Source organism: Zalophus californianus, chromosome 16 (assembly GCF_009762305.2).
Source record: "Zalophus californianus isolate mZalCal1 chromosome 16, mZalCal1.pri.v2, whole genome shotgun sequence".
Classification (NCBI taxonomy): Eukaryota; Metazoa; Chordata; class Mammalia; order Carnivora; family Otariidae; genus Zalophus; species Zalophus californianus.
Window position 1 is genome coordinate 44,761,191 of NC_045610.1, and position 24,282 is coordinate 44,785,472.

At 50.2% G+C, this 24,282-nt stretch overlaps 2 protein-coding genes across 2 annotated transcripts in view; both read right to left on the reverse strand.

Moving 5' to 3' along the window:
- Window positions 1–5,543: 5,543 nt before the first annotated feature.
- On the reverse strand, window positions 5,544–22,036 carry LOC118356358 (Golgi SNAP receptor complex member 2-like). Its single transcript, XM_035724423.1, has 6 exons — window positions 21,964–22,036; window positions 21,139–21,309; window positions 16,821–16,929; window positions 15,886–16,018; window positions 13,245–13,385; window positions 5,544–9,794 (listed from the first exon to the last, which is right to left on the reverse strand). Exons 1-6 carry the CDS (start codon window positions 22,034–22,036, stop codon window positions 9,633–9,635), a joined length of 789 nt encoding a protein of 262 aa, XP_035580316.1. The 3' UTR covers window positions 5,544–9,632.
- The window catches only part of LOC113930152 (leucine-rich repeat-containing protein 37A2-like), a 49,172-nt gene continuing 46,226 nt past the window's right edge, over window positions 21,337–24,282 (reverse strand). The window contains exons 9-12 of the mRNA XM_035724471.1: window positions 24,009–24,058; window positions 22,611–22,665; window positions 22,387–22,529; window positions 21,337–22,292 (exon numbers count right to left, since the gene is read on the reverse strand). Of these exons, the coding sequence (XP_035580364.1) occupies window positions 22,190–22,292; window positions 22,387–22,529; window positions 22,611–22,665; window positions 24,009–24,058 (351 nt within the window). The 3' untranslated portion in view covers window positions 21,337–22,189. The remainder of the gene's footprint in view (window positions 22,293–22,386; window positions 22,530–22,610; window positions 22,666–24,008; window positions 24,059–24,282) is intronic.

Genomic DNA, 24,282 nt, shown 5'->3' on the forward strand with positions numbered 1-24,282 from the left:
CTGTTCACTCCAAATTCAAACAACATTTCTTAAGTGCCTACTGTGTGCGGAGGGGTGGGGAACGGAGGAGGGCGGAGAGTAATGACCCTACTTTCAGGAACCCTGTGTCTGGCTTTGGACTCCAAGCCTGAGCTCCACCCCTCCTGGGTACACCCTTTTGCTCACACTCTTCCCTCCGAGACCTTCCTCCCAAGCTGCGCTCGGTCAAATCTGACTCATCTGGGGATCCAGCTCAAAAGCCTCCCCCAGTGTCTCAGGTGGCTAGCCACTCCTGGTACCTATGGTAATCGAGTTTGCACGTTTTATTGTTGTGAGCTAGATGTGCACATTATTCAAGGGGAGTGCGGCAGGCTGTACTTTCCAAAGGCGGCCAGGCCCATGGGTTTATCCCACCTGCTCTTCTTAACACCGTGACTCACACTTTTCCCCCCCGGGGAGGTGGGGTGGGGGTGGGGGGGCTTGAGACTGGCATGGCCCAGGTAGTAGGGCAGAACTGATGGCACGTGGCTTCTGAGACTTGGTCATAAAAGGGATACAGCTCCTCCCTGGCTGTCTCCCTTGCGCTGCTCACTCTGGGAACCACCACGTTGCGAGGAAGGCCTGGCCACAAAGCACAGCCTGTGCGGGGGGGTCCCGCGCACGGCCCTGGCTGAGCAGCTCAGCGCACATCAAGCACCACATGTGTGACTGAACCTTCCGATGAGTCTCCTCCCCCGCCCTGCAATCTTGCAGCTGAGGCTCCAGCACCATGGAGCCGAGGCGAGCCATCCTAGCCAGGCCACGTCCTAATTCCAGATCTTTGGCAACGTGAGGTATAACAACTGAGTATTGTTGTTGTAAGCCCCTGTGTGTTGGTGGTGACTTGTCACACAACAGTAGATCACTCATACATATGGGACCTTGTGAAATCATGTTGGTGCTCCAAGGCCCAGCCCCATGACTGGTACGTAGTGGGTGCTCAAGTACCAGTTACTGAGTGAATAAACTAAGGAACCTGAGCGGGCAACAATTCCAGTCTGAACTTTCAACCATCACGCTGGCCTCTCTTCCATCCTCCCCCCGAATTCCACTACCCTCGGGGAACCGAGGCTGTCCCCAGCCTGCCCTTGAGGCGTGAGGGCCCCGAGCCCTGAATCACCCAACCCTGCAGCCTGCCCCAGCTCCACAAGCTCTCAGTGTTTAGCTATTTGGAGTTGGGGTGCTGCTTCTCACAGTCCAGAGCATCCTCACTGGTCCCCACATGCCCGATCATTCTGTCCTCACGACAACTCTGAGGAAGGTCAGTATGAACCATCCCCCTTTCACACGAGGGCACTGAGCTCGAGAAAGAGATGGCGGTAATCAAGTGGGGACCTGAATTCAGGTCTTCTGACACCAAACTCAGTATTATATCCACACGATACCTATTCCCAAACACAGTCCAACTGGAGGAGACTGGTGGTACTTTCTGCGGGGATATCAGATCCTTGACTAACCACCACATCAAATTGAAGAGGAAGCGACCAGACTCAGGTCTTCTGCAATGCGGATTAACAACTTCAGCTACTGTCTCCTTATGGCCCAGCCTGTGCAGTAAGCACTTTAGCTACATTGCAGTGTTCACTGGCCCCCAGCCGGCCTGGGAGATGGGCACTATTCATCCCTAGAGGAGAACAGAGGCTTGAGTGATGTGACTTGCTCAAGGTCACACAATTAGTAAGGGATGGAGCTGAGCTGCATACCCAGGCCTGCTCGATTCCCAACATAAACTCTTCTGCCTCCTTACAAATCAATGCCACTTCCTGGCAAAGCTCCGAGTGTGGCCATATGAACCACCATTCTGTATTATTATTATTCCCATGATACACACAGAGAAACAGGTTAGGGTGATCAGGCCCAAGCCTGCCCTGCTAAGAGTGGAAAAATCAGGATTCTAAACCACGTCTAACATCTGCATCCCAAACTGTATGGCACCACCTCCATCACCCTAGGTCACATCTCAAAAAGTGCAACAGGGTCCTTGGGGGTCAGGTCCTCCCAGGACAGCTGAGCCTGTCCGCACCCCACACCAGGCTGACTTCTCCACTAGGTCTCATCTGCATGTCACCATCAAGAAAATGAGCTGTTAGGGGGCCTCAGTCTATGCAGCAGTGCCAGCCCCCCATACCCAAGCCCATTTGGCGGTCTCACCAGGTCGGAGGAGTCCAGGTTGCTGGGTGCTCCTGAGACTGGCCACCCAGAGCCCCAGCACACCCTCTCCTGCACACTTACACCAGATGAGGATGCCGTACGAGCATGCACCCCTTTACTGAGCTCCTGGGTCCAGAGTCCAGGGCGTGAGCGGGGCTCCTTCCCACATTTCTGGTTTCGGGAGGACAGCTAGGGACCCCTGCTGGTATCCACACCAGTGCCTCCTGTCACCCCCTTACTGCTTCCCCCACATTACTTCCCCACTCTTTCCACAGGACACCCCAAACCCAGACAGCTGAGAACTGAGCTCTCCTCCCTGAGTCCCCAGGAATATCAGTCAGTACCACAGCTCTGGCCACGAATCCATTCTCTACCCAGCTCAAATCCTCCCTCCTCCAGAAAGGACTCCGTCACCACTCCCACCTCTGTCTAGACAAACTGTCCTCTGAACATGGTCTCTGGTGTCCAATCCACTTGCTTGGCACCTAACACCACCCCGTGATATCTCCTGTCATTTTTAAAAAAGATTTATTTTAGAGAAGGGGGGAGAGTGTGAACAGGGGGAGGGGCAGAGCGGGAGGGAGAGGGACATGCAGACTCCCCACTGAGCGTGGAGCCCAATGAGGGGCTCGCTCCCACCACCCCGAGTTCATGACCTGAGCTGAAACCAGGAGTCAGATGCTCAACCCGCTGAGCCACCCAGGCGCCCCCTTGTCATTATTAAATTGACTTTTTGTAGTAAGAGGGTACAATACTAGGATTGAGCTTTTTTTCCCCCTTTAGTATCTCAGGCCCTCTACATCGTTCATTAAATGCTGTTCCCTCCAAATGGGGGACCTCAGAAAATTGATTCCAAGGTGTTTTCTCATGGAAGGAGGTGGCCATGACTTCCATTCTGGAATTCTGCTCTTCTTCCGAGAGGCTCTGCTTCCGAGAGAGGCTGCCCTCTGCCAAGGGAGTAAAGGAGGGGGAAGGAAAAAGTTTCGTGGAAAAAATTCTCACGGACACTGAATTTACACCCGCCCCGTGCATACAGCACCCAGCATTTGGACAACATGCAGGAGAGTTCAGGGTTTTATCTGCTGATATTCACGCCAATGTGGACAGGTCGGAGGGGCAGCGGTGAGTCTTCTCCTCCCACAGGGGTCCAACTTCCCGATTCCTTGCCTCCGTCTCTGCACACGCCCTGGGCACGGGAAACTCTTCGTAGAGCAGGCCTGGAGGTGGGTAGAGCCAGACGGTGGGCTCTGCCCACACGGTCCCAGGGGCAGGAACGGGGAGCCCATTGCGCTGGCTGGACCAGGGAGGGAGGGGGTGGCATGGCCTCCCGGCTGCCCAGGGCGGGCACACCTGCTTGCCTCTGAGGAGTTACTGCCCATCAGCGACCCGGCTCCGCCTCGGGCTTCTCGGGCCTCCGAGCGGCAACACCTGTGTCAGGGAGGTGTGAGCCAAGGGGACACCAGCGTCAGCCCTCCCAGCAGCGCTCCCTGCCTTTGGTGGCTCCAGGCTGGTCAGAGCTCGGTAACTGTGGCCAGCACCTCGCTCTCCCAGGAAGCCCTCCTAGTTAGCCCACTGTGACAGCCACTCTAGACTCTTGTCCCTTACCCTGGACACATCCGCAGGTCACTCTGTCCTCCAGGTGTTTCACGTGAGCCCTTCCTGTCCTCCCAGTTAGACAGGAATAACCACCGGTCACACCTGGGAGGCATTTAGAGCAGTGCTCTCAACCTTGGCTGCGCAGGAGACTCTCTTAGAAAATTCACACAAATACCCTGAGCCCCGGGCCGCCTCCCAGATCAAGCAGCTCCGCAGCTCTGGGGGCAAGACCCCGAATCCAGACTTGGCAAGCTCTCCAGGAAGCAGCCGCGGCCCCAGACCTCTGGGTCTCTACAAACACCAGGTCACTTGGGCCCCGCATCTGCTGTGGGAAGGGACACGGGATGGGGTTACCCCAAAGCTGAGGCTGCCGCCTGCACCCTGGATTCCGGGCCCTCACTGCTCCTTACTGCAGCTGCACAGACAGGGGCTGCTTCCAACCCACCTGGGCCCTGAGACACTGAACAGGGTGCCAGGTGCATGCCGGGCTCTGGTGGCTGTGTCCGAAAGGACTGGGGCGCTGGGCAGGCTCGGCTGTAGGGCCCAGTCAAGGCCACGTCGACTCTCTGGGAGGCATCACAGGTGCCCAGGAGGAGGGGCCGATGAGCCCCCACTAGTGGAATCTCTAGGTCAGGGGTCAGCCTCCAAGGTCACAGGCCCCCATTCCTGGGTGCTCTGCATCTGTCAGGGTTGTCTCAGCCTCTAGCGTAGCCATGGTGGCCAACCATCCGGATTCGCCCCGGCCTGGGGAGGTTACCAGGAGTCAGGACTCTGAGCTTTAAAACCAACAGGAACTGGTCACCCTACTGGCCTCTCCCCTAACAATCCTTGATGCACTCTTGCTCACGAAGACCCACACCCTTTTACTTCAAGCATAGCACACGGCTAGTGGCATCAGTGGCCTTGAACCTTCTGGCTTCCTCCTGGCCTGGCCACAAAAGCTTTGCTGAGCCATTGTACTCATTTCTCAGAAATCGGTTACCTGCCTGGGCTGGGCTCACCAAGTGCCCTCCTGCAGGCCAGTAGCCCCAGTCACGACTGAACACCTACCTCTCCGTACACAGGATGCACACAAGTCCCCGTAGTGAAGCCCTTCCCGCCACCGTCCCCCAGACGTGCGGTGCCAGGGGTATGTTGCGGGGTGGCAGGACAGGCTTCTTGGAGGGGACGTGGTGTTGTGGGGGAGTCTGTAGCACACGCCAGAGGAAACATCTTGTGCAAAGATACAGAAGGTTCCAAGAAGCCCAAGCGGTCTGGGGAGGATGCAGAACTGGGGAGGGGGTGGTGGGGAGGGCTGAGAGGTGCACCAGAGGTGGCAGCGCGAGGCTGGCTCGTCCCACTGAGGTGCTTCACTCAACTGACACAGAGGCACCAGTCAATGAGGGGGCCCCACTGGCCAGGAAGGATTTGGCCCCTTCCCCCACCTGATGGGAGAGTCAAGCTTCCAACCTCCCGAAGCCCACCCCCGCTGCTCAGGGCGGTGGGTCCCTGGTGTGGCCACAGGGAAGTTCCTGGGGGGCGGGGGGGACCGCCTCACCTCGGGTAGAAAGCCCTAGGACTAAAGCAGTCTTTCTCACCCTTGTCTACACGTTTTAATCGTTTGGACAACTCTCAAAACTCCTCATGCCCAGGGTGCACCCAGGCCAATTACATCAAATCAGGGTAAGACCCACAAAGCTCCGGAAGTAATCCCCGTGTAGAGCCAAGATTGAGCACCCTGTGCCAGAAGGATGTAGGGAGGTGGGGAGGGCATGCTCACAGAGGGGTTCCTGAGGCAGGGAACTAACCAACTGCACTGGAGGGCGCCAAGGACCTACCAGATGCCCTGGCCCCATCCCACCTCCCTCCTATCCCAAGTGCCACGTGAAATGAAAGGACATAAAAAGGGGAGTAGGAATGAACACACGCTTTGAGAAATGTTTTCCATGCTTGTTTGCAAGAATGTCCACGTGCTGAGGGAAAGACTGAACGGAAGGCGAGTCTGAAAATCAGAACTAATAGATTTCAGGTCTTTTGTGGCCATATCCTGAGAACCCCAAGCAACAGCCCAGAACCACCACTCGGCAGGGAATTTTGTATGTAAAAGGAACCAACCCAAGGGTATGGCTGTTTCCTCCTCTTCCAAACAAACGAGGCCTCAGGCCCAGAGCCCCGTGCTGGACAGCTCAGCCACAGGTAGGGTTATGTCGCTCCCTAGTGGCGAGGCCTGAGTACAGCGCGCATTCTCCACTTGAGAAACTTCCCCACAAATGCCCTCTCCCGAATTCAGTTAGGAAAATACTTTAGGACAGAGAACCTGCCCTGTGAGGCTCAAGTGCCTTACAGCCTACACGCAATCCTGGCATCCTGCCTACATCTCCTGCCCCTCATCCCGGGCACGGGAGGCGCCTCAGTACCATGGTCATGAGCTTGGGCTATACAGCCAGACAGATGTGGGGCCTGGAGAAGGTCACTGAATCTCAGCCACTTGCACAATGGGGATAATACATGACCTGATTCGGAGGGTTTGTGAAGAGCAGAGGGGAGGGAGACCTGACTTCCAGGAAGGGCCACACACAAGCTAGCAGTAGTAAGGGTCCGGGTTTTCCTCTGAGCAAATGGCATCCCCACCTGCACTGACACAGTGACGGATCATGCTTCTCTCTTTGCTCTGGCTGCTGGGGTTCAGAAGCAGACCCAGAACAATTCTGGAAGGGCTTCATGACTTGCATTTGGGTTTTTTTTTCTTAGTAATGACACTCTACTCTGATTTGCTCTTGGTCTTCATTTCTTCATATTGCACTGTTTTAGTCAGTTCCTGTAAATTTCCTCAAATCTTTTCTGGAATAAGAGAGGATATAAACAAATGAGACTTTATTTTGGACTCGATAAGTTTTGTTCTTTACACATATATGCCCGCCCAGTTCAGCATTTATTTTCAAATGGTATCATCTTTGATTAAGCCAAAAGCCTTATGTAAAAGACAGTGGTTCCAAAATACACACATCAGAGTTACCTTAGAGACTTAAAAAATACTCTAATTTAGAAGGTTTGGGATAGGCCCCCAGGAATCTATAATTTTAAAAAAGCTTCCCGCTGCTTCTAAGGCAGCCAGCCTAGCCCCTGGCCACGGAGCAGTGTTTGAGAATCTCCGGCCTGGAAACTTTAAAAAAGGGGCCATAGTTATACAAGATACTTTTCTAAAAAAAATATCAATCCCAACTTTATTTAACTGACGTGTTTCAAAAACAATGGGTGTCAATCCAAATCTGCAAATCAAACCCACTTGAATTCATCAGGGCAAAAACTTTGGGAAATCCCAGCAGTGAAGCCTCGTATAAAAATCAAGACTCTCCTACTTACTTGGGTCTTTGAGTTTGGTTTTTCTTAAAGTGGTCACACCTGGAGTAAACTTCCATGGAATGAAGATAATCCCAAGTTCTTTGACAACCCACCTGTCTTCAACTGCCACAGGCACACCCAAATCCCGTACAGGGTCAAAGATGCTGTCCCCTGGAGATTCTCTCACCTGCTTGACTTAAGGCTTCACCCCAGCTCCACTAGAGGGTGCTCCTTCCCTAGCCTGGACCACTTCCTTAGGCTCTGGCGGGGCGGGGGGGGGGGGGGGGGGCGGGGGTTGCTGTGGAGACAGGAGCACCCAGTGAGGCCAAGGTGTGTTTCTCACAAGGCCCTGAAAGCCAGCTTGTGCCATCTCAGTGCCTCTGGGTCTCCAGACACACTGTGGGGGCTGTTTCCTAGCCCCAGGTGGTAGAGACCCACAAACTGTCTTCATAATTTTTATTACAAAGTCGGGAGAATGGCTCTCAAAGTGCAGCAGGACAGAAAGCCTTACCTCTGGCTCACCAAGACCAGCGCTCACTGGGAGGGCAAGTGTCGAAGCACGCTGGTGTACCTAACAAACAGATCTATCACATCAGCCATGCAGGATGGGGTGTTGGGGGAGTTTCCACACCCACCCCCGCCCCGAGTCCAGCTCCAAATGGCTTAGTTGTTCCTTATGCACCTTCCTCTAAAGGGTGCTCTTCGGCAGGATCCCTAGATGCCCAAGGGATAGGACAACTGGATCTGTGCAGTTTAAAAATCCATTTTACGGAACTCTTTTTATGGACTGCTAAGATCCCTGTGCTGGCAGGGGAGCTAGGAGGTGCTGGAAATTTCACCTCCCCAAAGTCAGACCTAGGTCTGAAGACGCCCAGACTCCTCTGTCTCCCCTCCAGGCCACCGTTCTCACTCTGGAAGGACCCGCAACCCTTTTATGAAGGGGTCCCAGATCCCCCTTTCCTTGGAAATCCAGGGCCCTCGGTTAGCACAGAGGGGTAGGAGCAATAGCCCACCAAGTGTGAAATCAGTACCAGGGGAAACTCATGTTGAAAATCTGTGACAACTAAGACACATTCGCCAGAAGGTACGCCTAAAAACAACAAAACTGCTACAGAAACAGGTGGGAGGTAAATAAGGGAGGTGGAATGGAACACACACAGAAAAGGAAGAGAAGACAGATGACCGTCCTGGTGACAAAAAACACATATAGGACGCAGGTGAGGCAGGAAAATCCCAGGTGGATTAATACTGACCCGGGTTCCAGTTCCGGGAAATTCCAAGTATTATTTTATGTCTTGCCACAAGGCTAGTGAGCTTAGGGGCTGGTAGGGCCTGTGACACATGAAAACACATGCCAACCAGGTCTTTCTGGAACTTGCAGTGCTCACTCACAACAGAGAGGCTGGCTTTACAATAAATTTCACAATACACCAGGTCCTGGTGCAGCCTTGATCCACGGTTGGCCAGAGAGAGAAAAAGGTGCCGGTCCCTGACAACAGAGACTCACAGGACGCCAGGGACATCTCCAGGGTGGTGCCTGCCCACAATGGTTGGGCAGAATGGGGGCCTGGCTGGCAGCTGCTAGATTTCAGGGAAGGGAAGACAGCCAGAGAATCAGAGACGCTAAAACTACAGAAGACGCTTTAATGGACACAACACTAACCTCCGCATACAGCGACTTTCTCAGGGGCAAAGGCCCACCAGGGCCTGGGCATGATGCCAGGCTGCAGTCCTGGAACTGCAGAAACCACCCGCTCTATTAACCACTGGAAAAAAAAAACCAGTGATTAGGGTCTTCAGTCTCAAGACCAAACATTCTCAGGGAATAATACTGGCCTCACTTTAGAAAGGAGCAACACCCAACACCCTAATGTGGAAAATCTTACTTGCTGTCTGCAATAGCATCAGTGCCTCTGTTTCCTCTAGGTAGCTGCTTCCAGGGAAGGGTGACAAGTATCGGCAGTTAGTCATCTGCATGTCCCTGGGGGATGGGGGCAGCTAGTACCAAGAGCATGGAAATCCATCTGTTACAATGATGTAGGGAAAGAAGGCCTCTTTCCCCTCCTCCGTTTTGCTTCTGCTCTGACCTACCCATTAGGGGCCAGAAAGGCCAGATGATGACCAAGTGGACGGTCCTATCTGCAAGGCTCACTATGAAAGGCTTCCCAGGGTGCGCGGCAGCTATGTGGACAAAACCAGCAAAGCCATCCTCTCCTTCCTGCTTCCTGCTTCCTCCCTTACCCTTACCGTCACTTCCTCCCCCAGTGAGGGCAAGAAAGAGAGAAAGAGAACAGGTACTTCTTTCATTGCCTAAGCGCCGTGCAGCGTGGTGGCACTAACTGCCCCCTCCAAGGTATCACAGAACACAGAGCAGGTTTGAAACTCCCACTAGGTTACAGATCACAATTACTTCCAAGTGGTCTTCACAGTTAAGAAGGGCATACATTTCAGAAGGCAGCCTCTGGGCCCCCCTCTCTCGCTCACGCACACGCTTTCACGCAGACTCTCACTCGTGGGAACGATGGTGGCCTCGGGGCGTGGCTGGCTCATGTCAGGTACTGCACCACGAGGAACATGACCACACAGGTGAGCAGCATCCCACCAATCATAAAGTACTTGTCCTGGAAAGCCCGCTTCTCAATGAGCCGCATCACGGTGTTGGACAAGCCCAGCATGTTGGCGATGTCGAGGATCTTCTTCTGAGTCCCCTGGGGCAGACAAGCAGAGAACGAAAAACAACGATCAACTCGTCTTGCCGAGGAATGGGACTTTACCAATAGACAGTCTCCTGGTCATGCCTAAAGCATATAAAATGCAGCATTAATCAGAAATAGATCGACGCTTACGGTCAAATGACTTTTGATTAAGGTACCAGAGCAAAGCAGGGAGGCAAGAAAAGTTTTTTCCACAAATGTGCTGGAACAATGGACTCTAGCTCACATACGTATCATGGACATGTATACGCACACACGTCTCCTATGTATCATATACGTATATGTGTGTGAGAAGACCCTCAATTCATATTATGCACAAAAATGAATTTGAGATGGATCACAGAATTAAACATAAAGCTTCTGATGGAAAACACAGGAGAATATCCAAACACTGGCAATAATCCAGGTGTACGTCAACCAGAGAATGGGTAAACAATGTCCAGTGAATCGGCATGATGGGGATACTCCTTGACAATTAAAAGGACCTAATGACCGGGCGCCTGGGTGGCTCAGTTGGTTAAGCGGCTGCCTTCGGCTCGGGTCATGATCCCAGGGTCCTGGGATCGAGCCCCGCATCGGGCTCCATGCTCGGTGGAGGCCTGCTTCTCCCTCTCCCACTCCCCCTGCTCTCTCTCTCTCGCTGTCTCTCTCTCTGTCAAATAAATAAATAAAATCTTTAAAAAAAAAAAAAGGACCTAATGACCGACATGAACAATATGAAAGAGCTTGGAAAACACTCCTGAGAGGAAGCCACGCTTCCGAATCCATTTAAATGAAGTTCAGTAACAGGCAAAACTACTTTATGGTGAGATAATCAAAACAATGGTTCCCTGGAAGGAGGAATCATCTGGCTGGCAAAAGCAGGAGGGATTGTCCAGGGCCCATGGAAATGGTCTCTGTCTGGAGAGCAGTGTGAATTACAAAGGGGTGTGCATCTGCCAAAATTCAATGACCCGGGCAAATTACATCTGTACACCTGTATGGACATTATACCTCAAGAAAATTTTTTGATGTTGGAATGTTTTATGTACTTTTTTTGAAAGGGCAACATCAAAAAACTCTTCCTCTGCTCCCTAACTCCGAAATCCTGGCTGTCAGCCCATTCACCTTGTAGAGTAGAAACCTCTGGGATTCTTTGGCGTGTAACGTGTGGGTCAACATCCATGTTTACCAGAGGGTCTGACGTGGGTGACATGGAAGGACACACACCAACACAGCCACCCCTTACATAAACGCCACCAAAACCCAAAGGGTATTTTACTCCTAAATCAACAGCACACACCACCCAGCATGCCCTTCCTCTCTGCTTTCTAAGTTTTGTTTTTAAGCACACTCAATTTCTTACGAAGTAACAAGTATAAATGACTCCTGGGGCAGACCCTAACCTACTTCCACACACACCACCCACCGCTTCCTTACGGATGGCACCCAGCCTAACGCCCTCCGTGCATTTTTTAAACCAACGATGCATTAACGAGCAAGAGAGAAGAGGCAGAAGTGAAAACGACGTGAGGACAGGAATTCAAAACCTGGGTTCAGCCCAGGCAATGACGAACAAGCCTGAGAGGGATCTCTCAAGTCCAACTTAACTGTTGCCAGAGGAGGCCAGAAATGTGTTTTTTCCACGACAGTGATGGTAAAATTTAGGCTCTCACTAAAGAGTCTGCTTAGCTCTGAGAGCAGATTATTTCATCACTGTACAAAGTGCAAGTAGCAAGCTTCTACAATCACCTGAAAATTAACATAAATTTCAAAAAAAAGGTATTCCTTTCCAAACACAAATTTCTCCAAATCACGGCCCAGTTCCTTCATGCTCTCTATGTTCCTTTCCAATGGTTTAGGCAGAGAAACCCCAGACAGAAGTGGGGTGGGAGGTGGGTGGCGGGAATCAGGAGACAAAAGGCAGGTAGGCAGTGGTAGGTGCGTGGAGGAAAGTGTTAGAAAACTCACATTCCAATCCCACCCGCCTCTCAGGCTTCCCGGCGCTTCCTTCTGGGGACAGCCTAGGGACAGATGCTGCTTGGACTCCCCCGTGACACCAGACTTTGCTGGGAAATGAACACTGGGTTTCACAAGAAGCTCTAACTAATCCCCACTAGGTCGACGTTAGTGCAGTGTGGTGAGTCTTATTCTAAAAGGGTTTTACTGGGGCGCCTGGGGGGCTGAGTTGGTAAGTGTCCCAACTCTTGATTTCAGCTCAGGTCATGATCTCAGGGTCGTGGGATCAAGCGCCGGATGGGCATGGGGACTGCTGAAGATTCTCCCTCTCCGTCTGCAAGCTCCCCACAACCCCTGCTCTTGCGCACGCTCTCTAACATAAATAAACAAAAGGGTTTTACTGTTTTTCTGGGATATGGACAGTTTTCCAAAGAAAGGGCAGATGAGTCATCACTTATCAGTTGAGATTACGGCAGGTGGCCGCTCGGAAAGAGAGGCACCTGTGAAGCTGTCAGAGACCACACTTCTAGACCATCAGAAGCACCATGGCCAGTGGCAGGAGGTCAAGTGTCCCTCACGGCTCGCCCGACCCTCTCCTTAGTAAAGATGGCAGGGGCTGTCCAGCCACGTACCGAAGTCCTGCGGAGCTGACAGGCTCAACGTGGTCCAACAAAAACTAAGATAAAGCTCACACTTCCGATTGACTGTTTCTCACAGCTCAGTGGCTGGGAGTGCTTCGTTCACAGGGGACCACACCCTGATAATAGGCACAGCCCACACCCCATTATCCAACAGGGCTGATACAGGAAAAGGGCTGAGGCTGAAACACCACGACTGACATCAGAATCTGTGTAATGTTTCTGTAAACCACTCCCGGGATTGGGGGTGGGGAGGGGGTAGGTTTGAGTCTCAGCCAATGGGGCAGGGCTTCTAGAAACACCTGTGACTAACGAGAGTGCTAGCGGTGCTGTGGGTCAACAGCCGGTGCTCTAGAAGCCGTCTGCTGCCGGTCTACCAGGGCGGCCCTAAGACCCCACCCACGGGGGCTCAGTTACAGGAGCACAAAAGGTCTCGGTTCCAAGGCGGTCTGTGTGTGCGGGGGGAGGGGGGCTCTCCGGGAAGCCATGGGAAGGGGAGGTGCCCCATACAGCCGCATCTGCCTTCTTGGAATCGCGGATTCTGTCATTTCTGAAATTGTGGAATTTCTTGGTCTTTTTGGTTCCTTTTGTAGCAGTCACTTTCATGACAGGTTCGGTAAATGGAAAAAGACCTAGACACCGAGAGATGCTAAATTATGCTTCGCTGCAAGCACAAGAAATAACTGCTGGTGAAGAGAGTGTGGTGACCCGTGGACTCACAATAATTCAGCTCTGATAGAAAGGATCCCAGACTCCATCGAAATCTCAAAATGTGAGGATACGGAACCGCAATGTAAACGCAGGTACCAAACCACTGGATGAGGCCAAAACAAAGGGCCTTTTCCCTGTCCCCCAGAAGGGCCCCCACCTTCAAGGTCAGTCTCTGGGCCCTCAGTCCCTCCAGAATACTGTGCCCTCCTCCAATGAGGTCATCCACGCTGTGGTGAATTTTCTGGAGGGAGGAGTTGAACTGCAGCGAGTCATCCGTTGGGATGGTGGTATCAGAGTTCTGTGAAAGAGACGCAGGCACTGGATTAGCTCTGCTGGCTGGTCAGCTCCTGGGGTCCTACCGCATCTGGCCGCTCTGCCTTTTGGCCAAGGCCAAGCCAGAGGAACAGCCAGAGGGAATGGTGCAAGAATCAGAGGAACCTAATAGAGAGGAGAAAGCGAAGCCAAGACCTGGGGTGGCCTCTGTTCGCTCAGAGGAAGAGCAACTTCCCTCCGACTTGGCACTCTGCAAACAAGTCCCGCTACACAAGGCCCATTCATTCCTGCCTCTCTACCATGACCACCGCCTAGGACAGACAACATCAGGCCTTCAAGGCCTCGCTGGCCTTCTCCTAAAGGCTTTCTCTGACTACTTCCCTGACTATGAACTTAGCTTGGTCCACGTGTTCCTCTCCTTGGCTTTCCCTTAACACATTAGTATTAAAGGTTTGCTTTGGTTCTGCAGCTGTTTTATCTACAGTTTATCCCTGCCATTAGATTGAGACTCAGGATACAGGAGCCCATTTCCAAGGAAGGCCCAATGGTAGCCTGAATGACAATTCTCCTAAGCGGGCAAGAAATGGCTGTAAAGAAAGGAAGTGAGGGAAAAACAGACACTGATCAAGTGCTTTCCCCTCTGTGTGCGCATTACCCTAAGCTCACTTAATCCTCACTCTAACGTGACGACTTAGTTACTATAGTGTCCCCATTTTAGAGGTGAAGAAACTGAAACCCAGAGAGGTGGAACAGCTTGTCTGAGATCAGGCAGAGCTGCTAAGTCCAGCGGGGCCTGCATCTCACTACTGAGTGAGGAGCCTGCCCTCTTTAACCACCCAGTGGAGACAAACCCTGAGACTGGTCCTGGGGCTCTAAGTTTACACCAAAGGGGGCTGTATACAGAAGCCAGTCGGGACTGGCCGTACTTCCGCTTTCCTGCCTCCTGACCATGGCACACTCTTCAGCCTGGCAAGCAGTGCCCTTCTCACCTCCTTCAATCACCACCAAGAGGCTAAACCACCTCTTTTTTGCTGCACAAGTTCGGAATCATTTCCCACGCACCTGCTCCCCGTCCCTGCGGCTCACACAGGAGCGTCTCCCAGGGAGGAGCCCCGGCTTTGCCTTTTTTCCCAAGCTTTACTCTCAGCATAGTCAACAGTGTTCTGCACATGGCCAATGCTCAGGGGGGCAAAAGACCCCAGCGTTTGAATGAATGAATGAGCGACTTCTCTTCATCTGACCAGCATCTGCAGAATGCCTTTTATATACAAATCTTTCTTACCCTCTAATAGCTAATGGGGCATCATCACTCGGAAAAACGTATCCTAGTTTTAGCTCACAGAATGACCAGCAAGTAGTCCATTTAGCAAGTCAATTTTTACTAAGGGCACCGTGTGCTCCGCACCACACCAAGCTGATAAGAAACAAAATAATTCTAAGTGATCGTCCCTGGCCTAAAACAGGCCTGAATACCCAATGCCATGACTATCAAAAGCCCACAAACCTTTTAGTGTGTTGTATAGTTCATTATGCTTTTGAAAGGCATCTATGAAAACCTGGAAACTACAAAAAAAAAAAAAAAAAGGAAAGGAACTATGCTTACCGCTCTACCACCAGCACATCCTCATTACACTTTTGAATTGTTAACCACTGATATGTGACTGCTTACCCTAGAGAAGTAAAATCTATGCAGGCACATTCTGAAATACTCAGGGAAATTTACTGCCAGTGGGGACGCGGCAAAGGGACAAACCTCGGTGAAATGTGGACTGATCTGAATTCTAACGGCAGGCTCAGAACGCTAAGACCTCATTAGAAAATGAACCTCTCTGTAAAACGAAACAAAACAAAACATAAAGGCCCCCAAACCCACCTCGCTTGGTGGAAATATATAATGCAGGACATGAAAAAGGCCAATGTGCTCTACAGCCGTGCGCAGGAAATGATCCTATCGAGATCCAAGGGCAGGGCCAAGGGTGTCCCCCAAATCAAACATGCAAGCCAACAGGCCACTTTCGAACAGGCTCAAAGTTAAGCAATCCATCCAAAACAAAATATCTGTTAACAAATTCCTCCAAACTGCTGCTCAGATTCGGGGCAAAAACATTTTCATGTATCCGATCCTGGAGCTACAGACACAGAGCCGTGCTGAGCGCCCAAAGGCAGCTTTGGAACGCTGCCTCCTGACAAATGGTCTCTGTTCTCATCATCGTGTCTCTATCTGATCAGAAAGAAACCTTTCCACCACGTGAACTTCCACCTCTCAGTCCAACCAGGTCATTTTCACCTCTGCCCGTGCGCTCAGTGTAACTGCTTCCTTTTCGGGCTTCTGTGTTCGCCAAAGAGATTCCCTGTCTAGGTCTAGTGTTGGCGGCAATGCACGAAGGCCACTGTCACTTCCAGTGGGTCTCCTCCTCCTCGGTCGGCTTCAGACACCCCCGAAAAGGATGAAGCTCCAAGACCCCAGCTGCAGCTCCAGGGAGCTGCCAGGTACCTGCAGATCCCCACCCCGGAGCCTGGCTTACGTTAGCGGTGAACGTGCGAGACAGAAGCTCCTCTCGCTGTCTCTCCTGCTGTTCCCTTGCGTATCGCCGATGCTGGAAGTTTTGGAGAGCGGTCTGCAAGTGCTGGACATCATACTTTAACTGGTCAACACGCCTGGAATTGATGGAGAGAGAGACTACATGTCAGGAACCCAAGGCAGCACGCTGCAGTGGCCAGCCTTTGTATTCAAGGAAGATGCTTCCTTGCTTCTCCCGACACTGCTTCGCGATATCTCCAACAGAATCTCCTGATTTTGATCGAAGATGGTGAAAAAAAAGCAGCAGCCTGTGGTTCCAGTCGGGTGGTAGCCCACGAGATTCCAGCAGCTTTACTTAAGCTCTGCTGGTCTCTGAGTCTGGATGCATGACAGGCAACAGGTGACAGGAAGCAGGCTCAAGGACCTCTCCCTGACCTTCCATGGACTATATCGCTTCCCAAGAAGAAGCCCAAGGGCATCTTTCGAGTAAAGCATCAACAAAGTTTCATAAAACTTTTGGGAGCAGGGGCTGGGGTGGAGGTGTTGAGGGGGGTTTCATTTTAATTTCATGGGGGAGTACCAAACGTAAGATTGGCATCTTATTATAAACAGACTGACTGAAGTGATTAAGGGCAAGATTTCATTTCAACCCAAGAAGGCAGCGGGAACCAAAGGCCAGAGCCAACCTCTCCGACAGCAGTAGGCTTCAGGTAGGCAGGCAATATCAAAATGACCCAACATAAGGAGACATGAGGCTTCTGAGCCACTAACCTCACAGGGTTTTTATTTTGAGGAAGCATCAGTGAAATGGAATCGTGCCCTTTAGGGGAACTTTATCTTTACAGAGTCTCGTTTTTCAATGTGTAAATGGATTTTTCAGAATATTCGCTAGCCTCCCCTGGGCTAGCCCTCACGGGCTGAGGGTGTCAGTGCACTCACAGTCTGGCATTCTGTCTTTTGTTAGGGGGCTCCTTGCTGGACAAAATCTCCAGACGTTCTAGATGGCTGAATATCTGGTCTATGCTTGCTTGGATTTCGTTTTCTACTACTGCACAAAAGAGAAAAAAGAGTAATTGCTGGAAGAGACAGCGAACTTAAATTAGAAGGATACATTAAACACATCTTTTTTCCATATCCAATAAATTCAAAGAAACACATTTTAAAAGGAGAAAAACACATATACTAGTGAGTAACTGGAAAAAATTCAAGTTATACTAAGTACTCTGTAAATGTTTTTCTAAACACATACACACATGTAGCTGTTAAAGCCATAACAATGCCAATTTTTAAAAAAGCTAGATAAATCTGTAGAAATAAATTTCTTGCCTTTAGAAACAAAATAAGCAAAATGCAGTATCTTCTGAAACAGAATGAGGTCTCTTTTCCTTTGAGATTATTCTCAGATACGAGTTATAAATATCTAGTAAAAAGGCTGCCAATTGAATTCCCTACAGTAATGAGGTTAAAAGAAAAAAAAAAAGCAAAGGGGAAGATTAGTGTGTGAAACACAGAGAAGTGCTCCCTTAAGGCTTTCCATAAGAATGGGCAGGCTGACACTGATGTCCCCAAAATAGACCAAATATCACTAGGAAAGGCCCAGGAAAGAATCCACAGAGATAAAGATATGATAAATACACTCATTTTCCTTATCCCTTTTGATAAACAGTCGAAATTACCGCTTTTCCATTTTTCATCATACGACAACGGGAATGTTGGGAAGGCAAACAGAGCCGATTGGACACTAATCTGTGCACAGAAGAAAGGCACCCAGACTGCTTCTCGCCCCAGAAAGACATGACAGTGGACCTGTCCAACCTACAGCTGATATACAGTTTGGATGAGAACGAGGTGGGCACAGAACCCAGAGACGCTTTTGAGGCTGTGGAAAGGAGGCACGAGTGGTCAGAATCGGGCGTGCTGACAGCCCGGCAGGGAGGTGAGGGGGTGGCCTCCGCAGCGTGTGGGGAACCAGTGGTGCCTGTCTGACCAGCTCCAAGAGAGGACCTTTCCTTACAACGGCAAAGAAACCACGAAACAAAAAGCAGAGCTCTTCTCCAAAGAAACCACGGTGTGGGAACTAAACTAATTAATATTGCTATTCGTTTCTGAATAATCCTCCTAAAAAAGCCACAGTTCTCAGCTCAGAAGAAATGACCGATTCCAGTTCAACATCTCTGAGTTGGTATGGAGCACAGTCCTCTAAGGGCTCGGTAATTAGATGAAGACAGGTGGAGGAGAGAATGTCCATTCCCATAGGGCCATGTCAGGTTGAGCGGAGGGGTCACGGGGCTACGACTGGTGGGATTCCACAGGGTGCAATCAGGGAAGCCAGCGACGTTGCCAGAGGGTGTTTCTGTCCACCCGAACAACAGAACTCATTCTGCGCTGAATCATTAAGCCCCTGAGGCAGAAACGCGGTCAGGAAACCCAGCCCATTAGCATGGTGTCATCAGAGAAAGGACTCTGGTCTCCATAGTTAATTACTCACGGTGCAGAGACTGCTTGTCTGCCGTCTCCAGGCGTCCCATGTGAGACTGGATCTCGTGGACCTGCCTCTCAAAGGAAGAGAGAGGAAATGAGCGAGACAGGAGTAATCAACAGTGTTTCGGCCAGGAAAGACACGTTTTCTGATGCCAACATGTAACCGATTTAAATTGACAGCATCGCTGAACTGTAAAATTTGTAAGTGGCACTTTAGGCCACATGTTTTGGCAGGGTTTCTAATAATTTAACACGAATATGAATAGTAATACCGACAGGCAGCATTTACTGAGCACTTGCCACATCTAAGACATTCTGCCAAGTCAATAACCCCACGAGGAAAGGACCATTATCATCTTCATTTTGTAAATAAGACAACTGAAGCCCAGAAAGGTTATGTAGCTTGTTCAAGGTCACACAGCAAGTGATAAACCTCAATCTGGACCCAGCCAATCCCACTCTCTGTTCTTTGACCCAACGTGCTGAGTGCTGGTCTGTACTAGGGAGAGTCAAAGGGCAGGACAGATATAATCCTTGTCCTTGAGAAACAATGTAATTAGGAATGACAGGCCAGAGGGACATGAAAAGTCCCAAGATTGGAGAGAGCACTCAGACACACTAGTGTAAACAAAAAGGAAGATGAGGAGTGGCGGTGTCAAGGAAAGGCAAGAACATAAAAGAGTAAGCTGGGGGAAACTGGTGGGGTGAAGCGAGCTCTGAAGATCATTTTGAAGATGGGAGACATGATCTGGTGAGGGAAGAGATGAAGAAAATGATACGCAAAAAGGCACATCATGTGGATTACAAGCAGGCTGGCCGGCCTGAAAGAGAGTTGGGGTCCGAGGGGAGAAGGGATGAGGCGATTAGCCGCAGAAAATGATCAGAGAAGGTCCTGAAAGATAGGGATCTCCTGTTTGGTAACCACCTCTCCCTGGCAATACCAGGCGATTGCTATCTCGTTTGGAAATGCAACACCATACCCTGGACCTCTAGCATGGTCCCGGACATCAGGCCCTAGAGCGCTCTCTGGAGGCTCCCCTGGGCTTGGCCAAGGTCACCCTCGGAGCCCTTCCTAGCAGGCCTCTGTGATCAGGCCTGGAATATTGCTTATGCTGCCCCTGACAACTGCTTCCTGGTGCTTCTGGCCTCTATGCCTTAGAGGCACAGGGAAGGAAGCTGCTGAGCTCTTATATCATCTTCAACCCTTGAGGGAAACAGCAGCAGCCAACCTCCACCATGAGCACCACAAACAGTGAACCTAAATTGACCAATGCGAGCAAGGAGCCCAAATTTGGTTTCAACTTCCTCTTGTCTTTTCCAGGGCTTTCCTGTAGCCTTTAAACATGACCCATGGCCCAGAGGAAAGGCCAATTCTGTATTCCCTATACTACTGCAGTCGCATATTCCCTGTACTACAGCAGTCCCATAATCCCTGTACTACAGGAGTCCCATAATCCCTGTACTACAGCAGTCCCATAATCCCTGTACTACAGCAGTCCCATAATCCCTGTACTACAGCAGTCCCATAATCCCTGTACTACAGCAGTCCCATATTCTCTGTACTACAGCAGTCCCATATTCCCTGTGCTACAGCTGTCCCATATTCCCTGTACTACAGCAGTCCCATATTCCCTGTACTACAGCAGTCCCATATTCCCTGTACTACTTCAGTCCCATTTTCCCTGTACTACAACAGTCCCATATTCCCTGTACTACAGCAGTCCCATATTCTCTGTACTACAGCAGTCCCATATTCCCTGTACTACAGCAGTCCCATATTCCCTGTACTACAGCAGTCCCATATTCCCTGTACTACTTCAGTCCCATTTTCCCTGTACTACAACAGTCTCATATTCCCTGTACTACAGCAGTCCCATATTCCCTGTACTACAGCAGTCCCATATTCCCTGTACTACCTCAGTCCCATTTTCCCTGTACTACAACAGTCCCATATTCCCTGTACTACAGCTGTCCCATATCCCCTGTACTACAGCAATCCCATATTCCCTGTACTACAGCAGTCCCATATCCCCTGTACTACAGCAGTCCCATTTTCCCTGTGCTACAGCAGTCCCATATTCCCTGTATTACAGCAGTCCCATATCCCCTGTACTACAACAGTCCTATATTCCCTCTACTACTGCAGTATTATATTACTAATTGAGATCTGTCTGGACTAATTAAGTAGTTTCTGGTTTGGTTTATTTCCAACAGGGGAGATGCACAGGATCAGCCTTTAAATTTAATTAATCTGTTAATTTTTCAGGATCAGTCTTTTAAAGAAGCATCTCAAGGATGTTTGAGTTAGATGTTTAAAGACTGTATTTTGAGAATTTGTGTTTCCCTATGGATACCTTTTCTCTGGCAGCCTTTTTGATTGAGGACTGTGTTTCCTCAGATACCTCATTGCCCATAGTCTTTCCAGCTCTCATTCCAATGAGAACATTCCAGAGACCAAACGAAGCATCCACTCCAGGTGCTTCTCCAGTCAGCTCTGGGGATGACTGCATGTTATCAGTATCTAGTATCAGGTACCTCACCTGTTGCCTAGCTAGAATGACACCTTTCTAGGTTTCTGACATAGCTAGTTCTCCACCATCTTACTCCTTGTAGACTCCACCCCCCTTTTAGAAAGACTTGAACACACACCCATTTGTTGGATTGTGTTGGTTGGCTCTTGACACCCACTTCTATCCCTTTCTTTGCAGGTGCTGGAAGCCCACAAACCACATTTCACAGATTCCCTTGACAGCAGGCTTCTGCCAATAAAATGTACCTGTGTGAAATCTGGAAGGTGAAAAGGTGGAAGCCACTCTCTCCTCCTCTGCAGTAGCAGACGTGCAGGGAGCACGTTGGACTCCATATTCCCCCACTCGTCCCCGGGCTTGGGACTGTGCGGGTTGTGGTGACCTCAGCAGTCTGTTGAGTGGCAGTAGCAGCTTTGAATCTATGGAAAGCAGCTGTAACCTGAAAGCTAGTGATGCGATTCCCCCGGCCCCCGACGTTCACCACCACTAGCCCCCCAGTGATGAGCACCAATTACGTGTATGGACATCCATCATGACCTGAGCTGAAACCAAGAGTTTAATGTTTCACCAACCGAACCACCCGGGTGCCGCAGGAGTGGAGGAATTTTTGCCTTTTCCGCAGATTGGGCAATTAATGCTCTCACACATTCTTCTTTTTTTTTTTTTTTAAGAAAACAAACCCCAAACACCCCAATGTGAATTATCCACAGGCTTGTAAGGGTGAAGAACCCTCTACTTGCCAAGACAGGGCACACATTGTGTGCATGAGTTTGAGTACTTGGGAAGAAAGACAGGGCTTAGCCCTGCAGTGGAGCTAGTCTCAGTGATCCAAATATTCTGGCAACGCCGAAGACCTTATGAGAGGGGCCAGAAATAGATGGTCCTCTCTGGGCAGGTCAAGCGTGTTGTGAATAGCCAGGGGAGAGAGCACCAGAATAAACTGCTAACTGATTTAAGAGTCTACATTCCCTGAATATATGTTTTCCAGTTTCCAGAGACTGATTTGATCAGGGAAACGAGGGAACGACACCCCTACACATCCTCCTTTGCCTGCACTGCTCTTGTGGAAGTACACTGGCTCCCACGAGGGATTCCAGCTTCAGTCCTGCTCCTCACGCCTGTGGCCGCTGTTCCCTGGATGGACATGTTTAACTAGTTCCATTTTAATTCCTTACCACATGGCTAGAATTGGTTATGAATTCATACATTTTAATAGGAGAAAAATAAGTATTTTACAAGCAATGCTGAGAAGCCAATATCAGAACATAAGCTTCGTAGGCGACCTGAGGCAGGACGGGCTCACTCGATGACAATCTCGGTGAGGGTCTCGCTCTCGTCACCCAGCTCTTCAGTGGTGGAATCTGTGGCCTGAGCCTTCTCTGCTGGGGCTTCACTTTTCTCTCTGCGAAAAGAATACCAAAGGCTTTTACTCTGCAGAGGAACAATTCAACTTTTCATAATTTACTCATTTGAGGTAAGAATTGTAAATCAGGTACCCCGGTTCCTTGTTGAAAATCTCATCCTCATCAGAAGAACCCCTGTCATGCAGCTTCTGTGCCATGTTTTTCTTGCGTGTGGCATTGAGAGGTCTGTACATGTCCCGAAGCCAAAGTGGCCGCCTTCTCCAGAAAAAGCCCTCCTAGAAAACAGAAAGGACGATGTTAATTCTGCATTTCCCCTGCACTCTCCAGCCACAGGACTTTACCCTGCTCAGATTTACCTGACTCTCACTTTCTGTTGAGCATCTCTTCCGCAGCAGGGATTGAAAGAAGCCCCTTGGAGGAAACACACACGCAGACAATTAGTGATTCATACCATTTCCCATGCCTCTCACAATGTGCATCTCTGGTCTTATTAGGACACCTCTGTCCATAATCACAGGAAGCAAAATCACCACAGGCCTGGGATCTTGAAAATAATCCCATGCATGCTGGGCTTCCAGAATTTTCCCATGTCTGTCTGTAATGGCCCCACAATGTCGGAGATGTTTGTATGTGGCTCGGCATGGAGTATAGGCAGGAGTTTCATCCCGCTCACCTGGGCCCTTGGCCAAGTGCCCTCGTGCAGTGAACAAACCGTGCAGTCGCACGGCAGAAGCACCTTACTCTCCGGAGGTATTTTACATTGGTCTCCTATGCACTTAGTCTCATAGACATCACTTCCTGGGGAGGGGGAAGGAGAGGTGCTTCTATTTCCCTAGCTGCTTTATCCTGCAAGTTGAATCGCACCAAGAAAATGCCTGAGTCCAACCAGCAAAGATACCTAGCTCCCTGACTTTCACACTGCAGGCTGTCACTGATGAGTGAGTATGTCGTGAAAGCAGCTTAAAGGTCACAACTAGCACTAAAACACAAAATATTCTTTTTGAATACAAACACTATAGAGAAAGAGTGTATAGTAAGTTTGTCTTAGAAACTGCTTACGTCTCTACGGTATGTGTGTACTGAATTGTGACATAAAATGTAGCTTGCAGCCCAAGAACAGCGTAATCAGAGGAGGAGTGCCCAACTGGAAAGCAACCATCTTCTGACACTCACTAGCTGTATGACCACGGGGCAATTTACCTTCCTTTTCTTCTTCTCCATTTCCTTATTATAAAAGGAAGAGACAAACTATTATCTAAGGCCTCTCCCAGTTACAATTCTATGGGGTCTGCACAAAGGGAATGGAGAGTGGGGGCTCGAAAACCAGGAGGAGGAGGAAGAAAAAGTTTTCCTGCCACTTTACAGGAAGGAGCCATATATCTTGCCTTCCATCAGCCTTGAAGACTAGCCCTCTTAGCCTAAGACTTTGTGGCCCTTCCTATCCTTTCCCCAGAGCCTCCGAGAAGGCCTCCGGCCAGGCCTGATGCTCACTACCAGCAGGAACCAACACCTCCCCACCTCCACCCTCTTTCTTTACAGGACTGGTGACAGCAGATGCTCTCTGCCAGTCTCATTCTAACTCAGGTTTGGCTGGGGAGCTAATTTTGCTGGATCCAGGCAAAGCATTAGGCCCAATAAGTATTCTTTCTGCCTTTGGTGGTGTCCTGGGCGTAAAACAAGGGGATTGAAATAGAGAGGAGTTCTAAAATCTAGTTCTAAAATTCTACTTTAACAATTGCCAGACTCATATTTACCTTGAGCTTCCTTCTTTACCTTCCTCGGATGCTGCTCTGTGAGAATAAATCTGTTTTGGAAGGAAACGTGATCACAGTTACCCATCTTGATGACCACTGCCTCCAAATCTTTATTCATTCCTTTGTATTTTAAGTCTTACCTAGCCAGTGAGATGGTAACTTTTTTGAGGACAGGAATTCGGTTTGCTTAATAGTCCTATGACTCTCCCACTGTACCTAACTTGGGATCTTGTGTGTAGCTGGCAATACGTCTTATTGACGGTTTTAGATGACA

Excerpts from the sequence above, each read along its gene's own strand:
- LOC118356358 (XM_035724423.1), bottom strand. The coding sequence starts at position 22,036 with ATGTCCATCCAGGGAACAGCGGCCACAGGCGTGAGGAGCAGGACTGAA. Across the intron at positions 16,930-21,138 it reads ACCTTCCAGATTTCACACAG|TAGTAGAAAACGAAATCCAA; the intron begins GTACATTTTATT and ends TCTTTTGTGCAG. Across the intron at positions 9,795-13,244 it reads CCCAGAGACTGACCTTGAAG|GGGACTCAGAAGAAGATCCT; the intron begins GTGGGGGCCCTT and ends TGTCTGCCCCAG.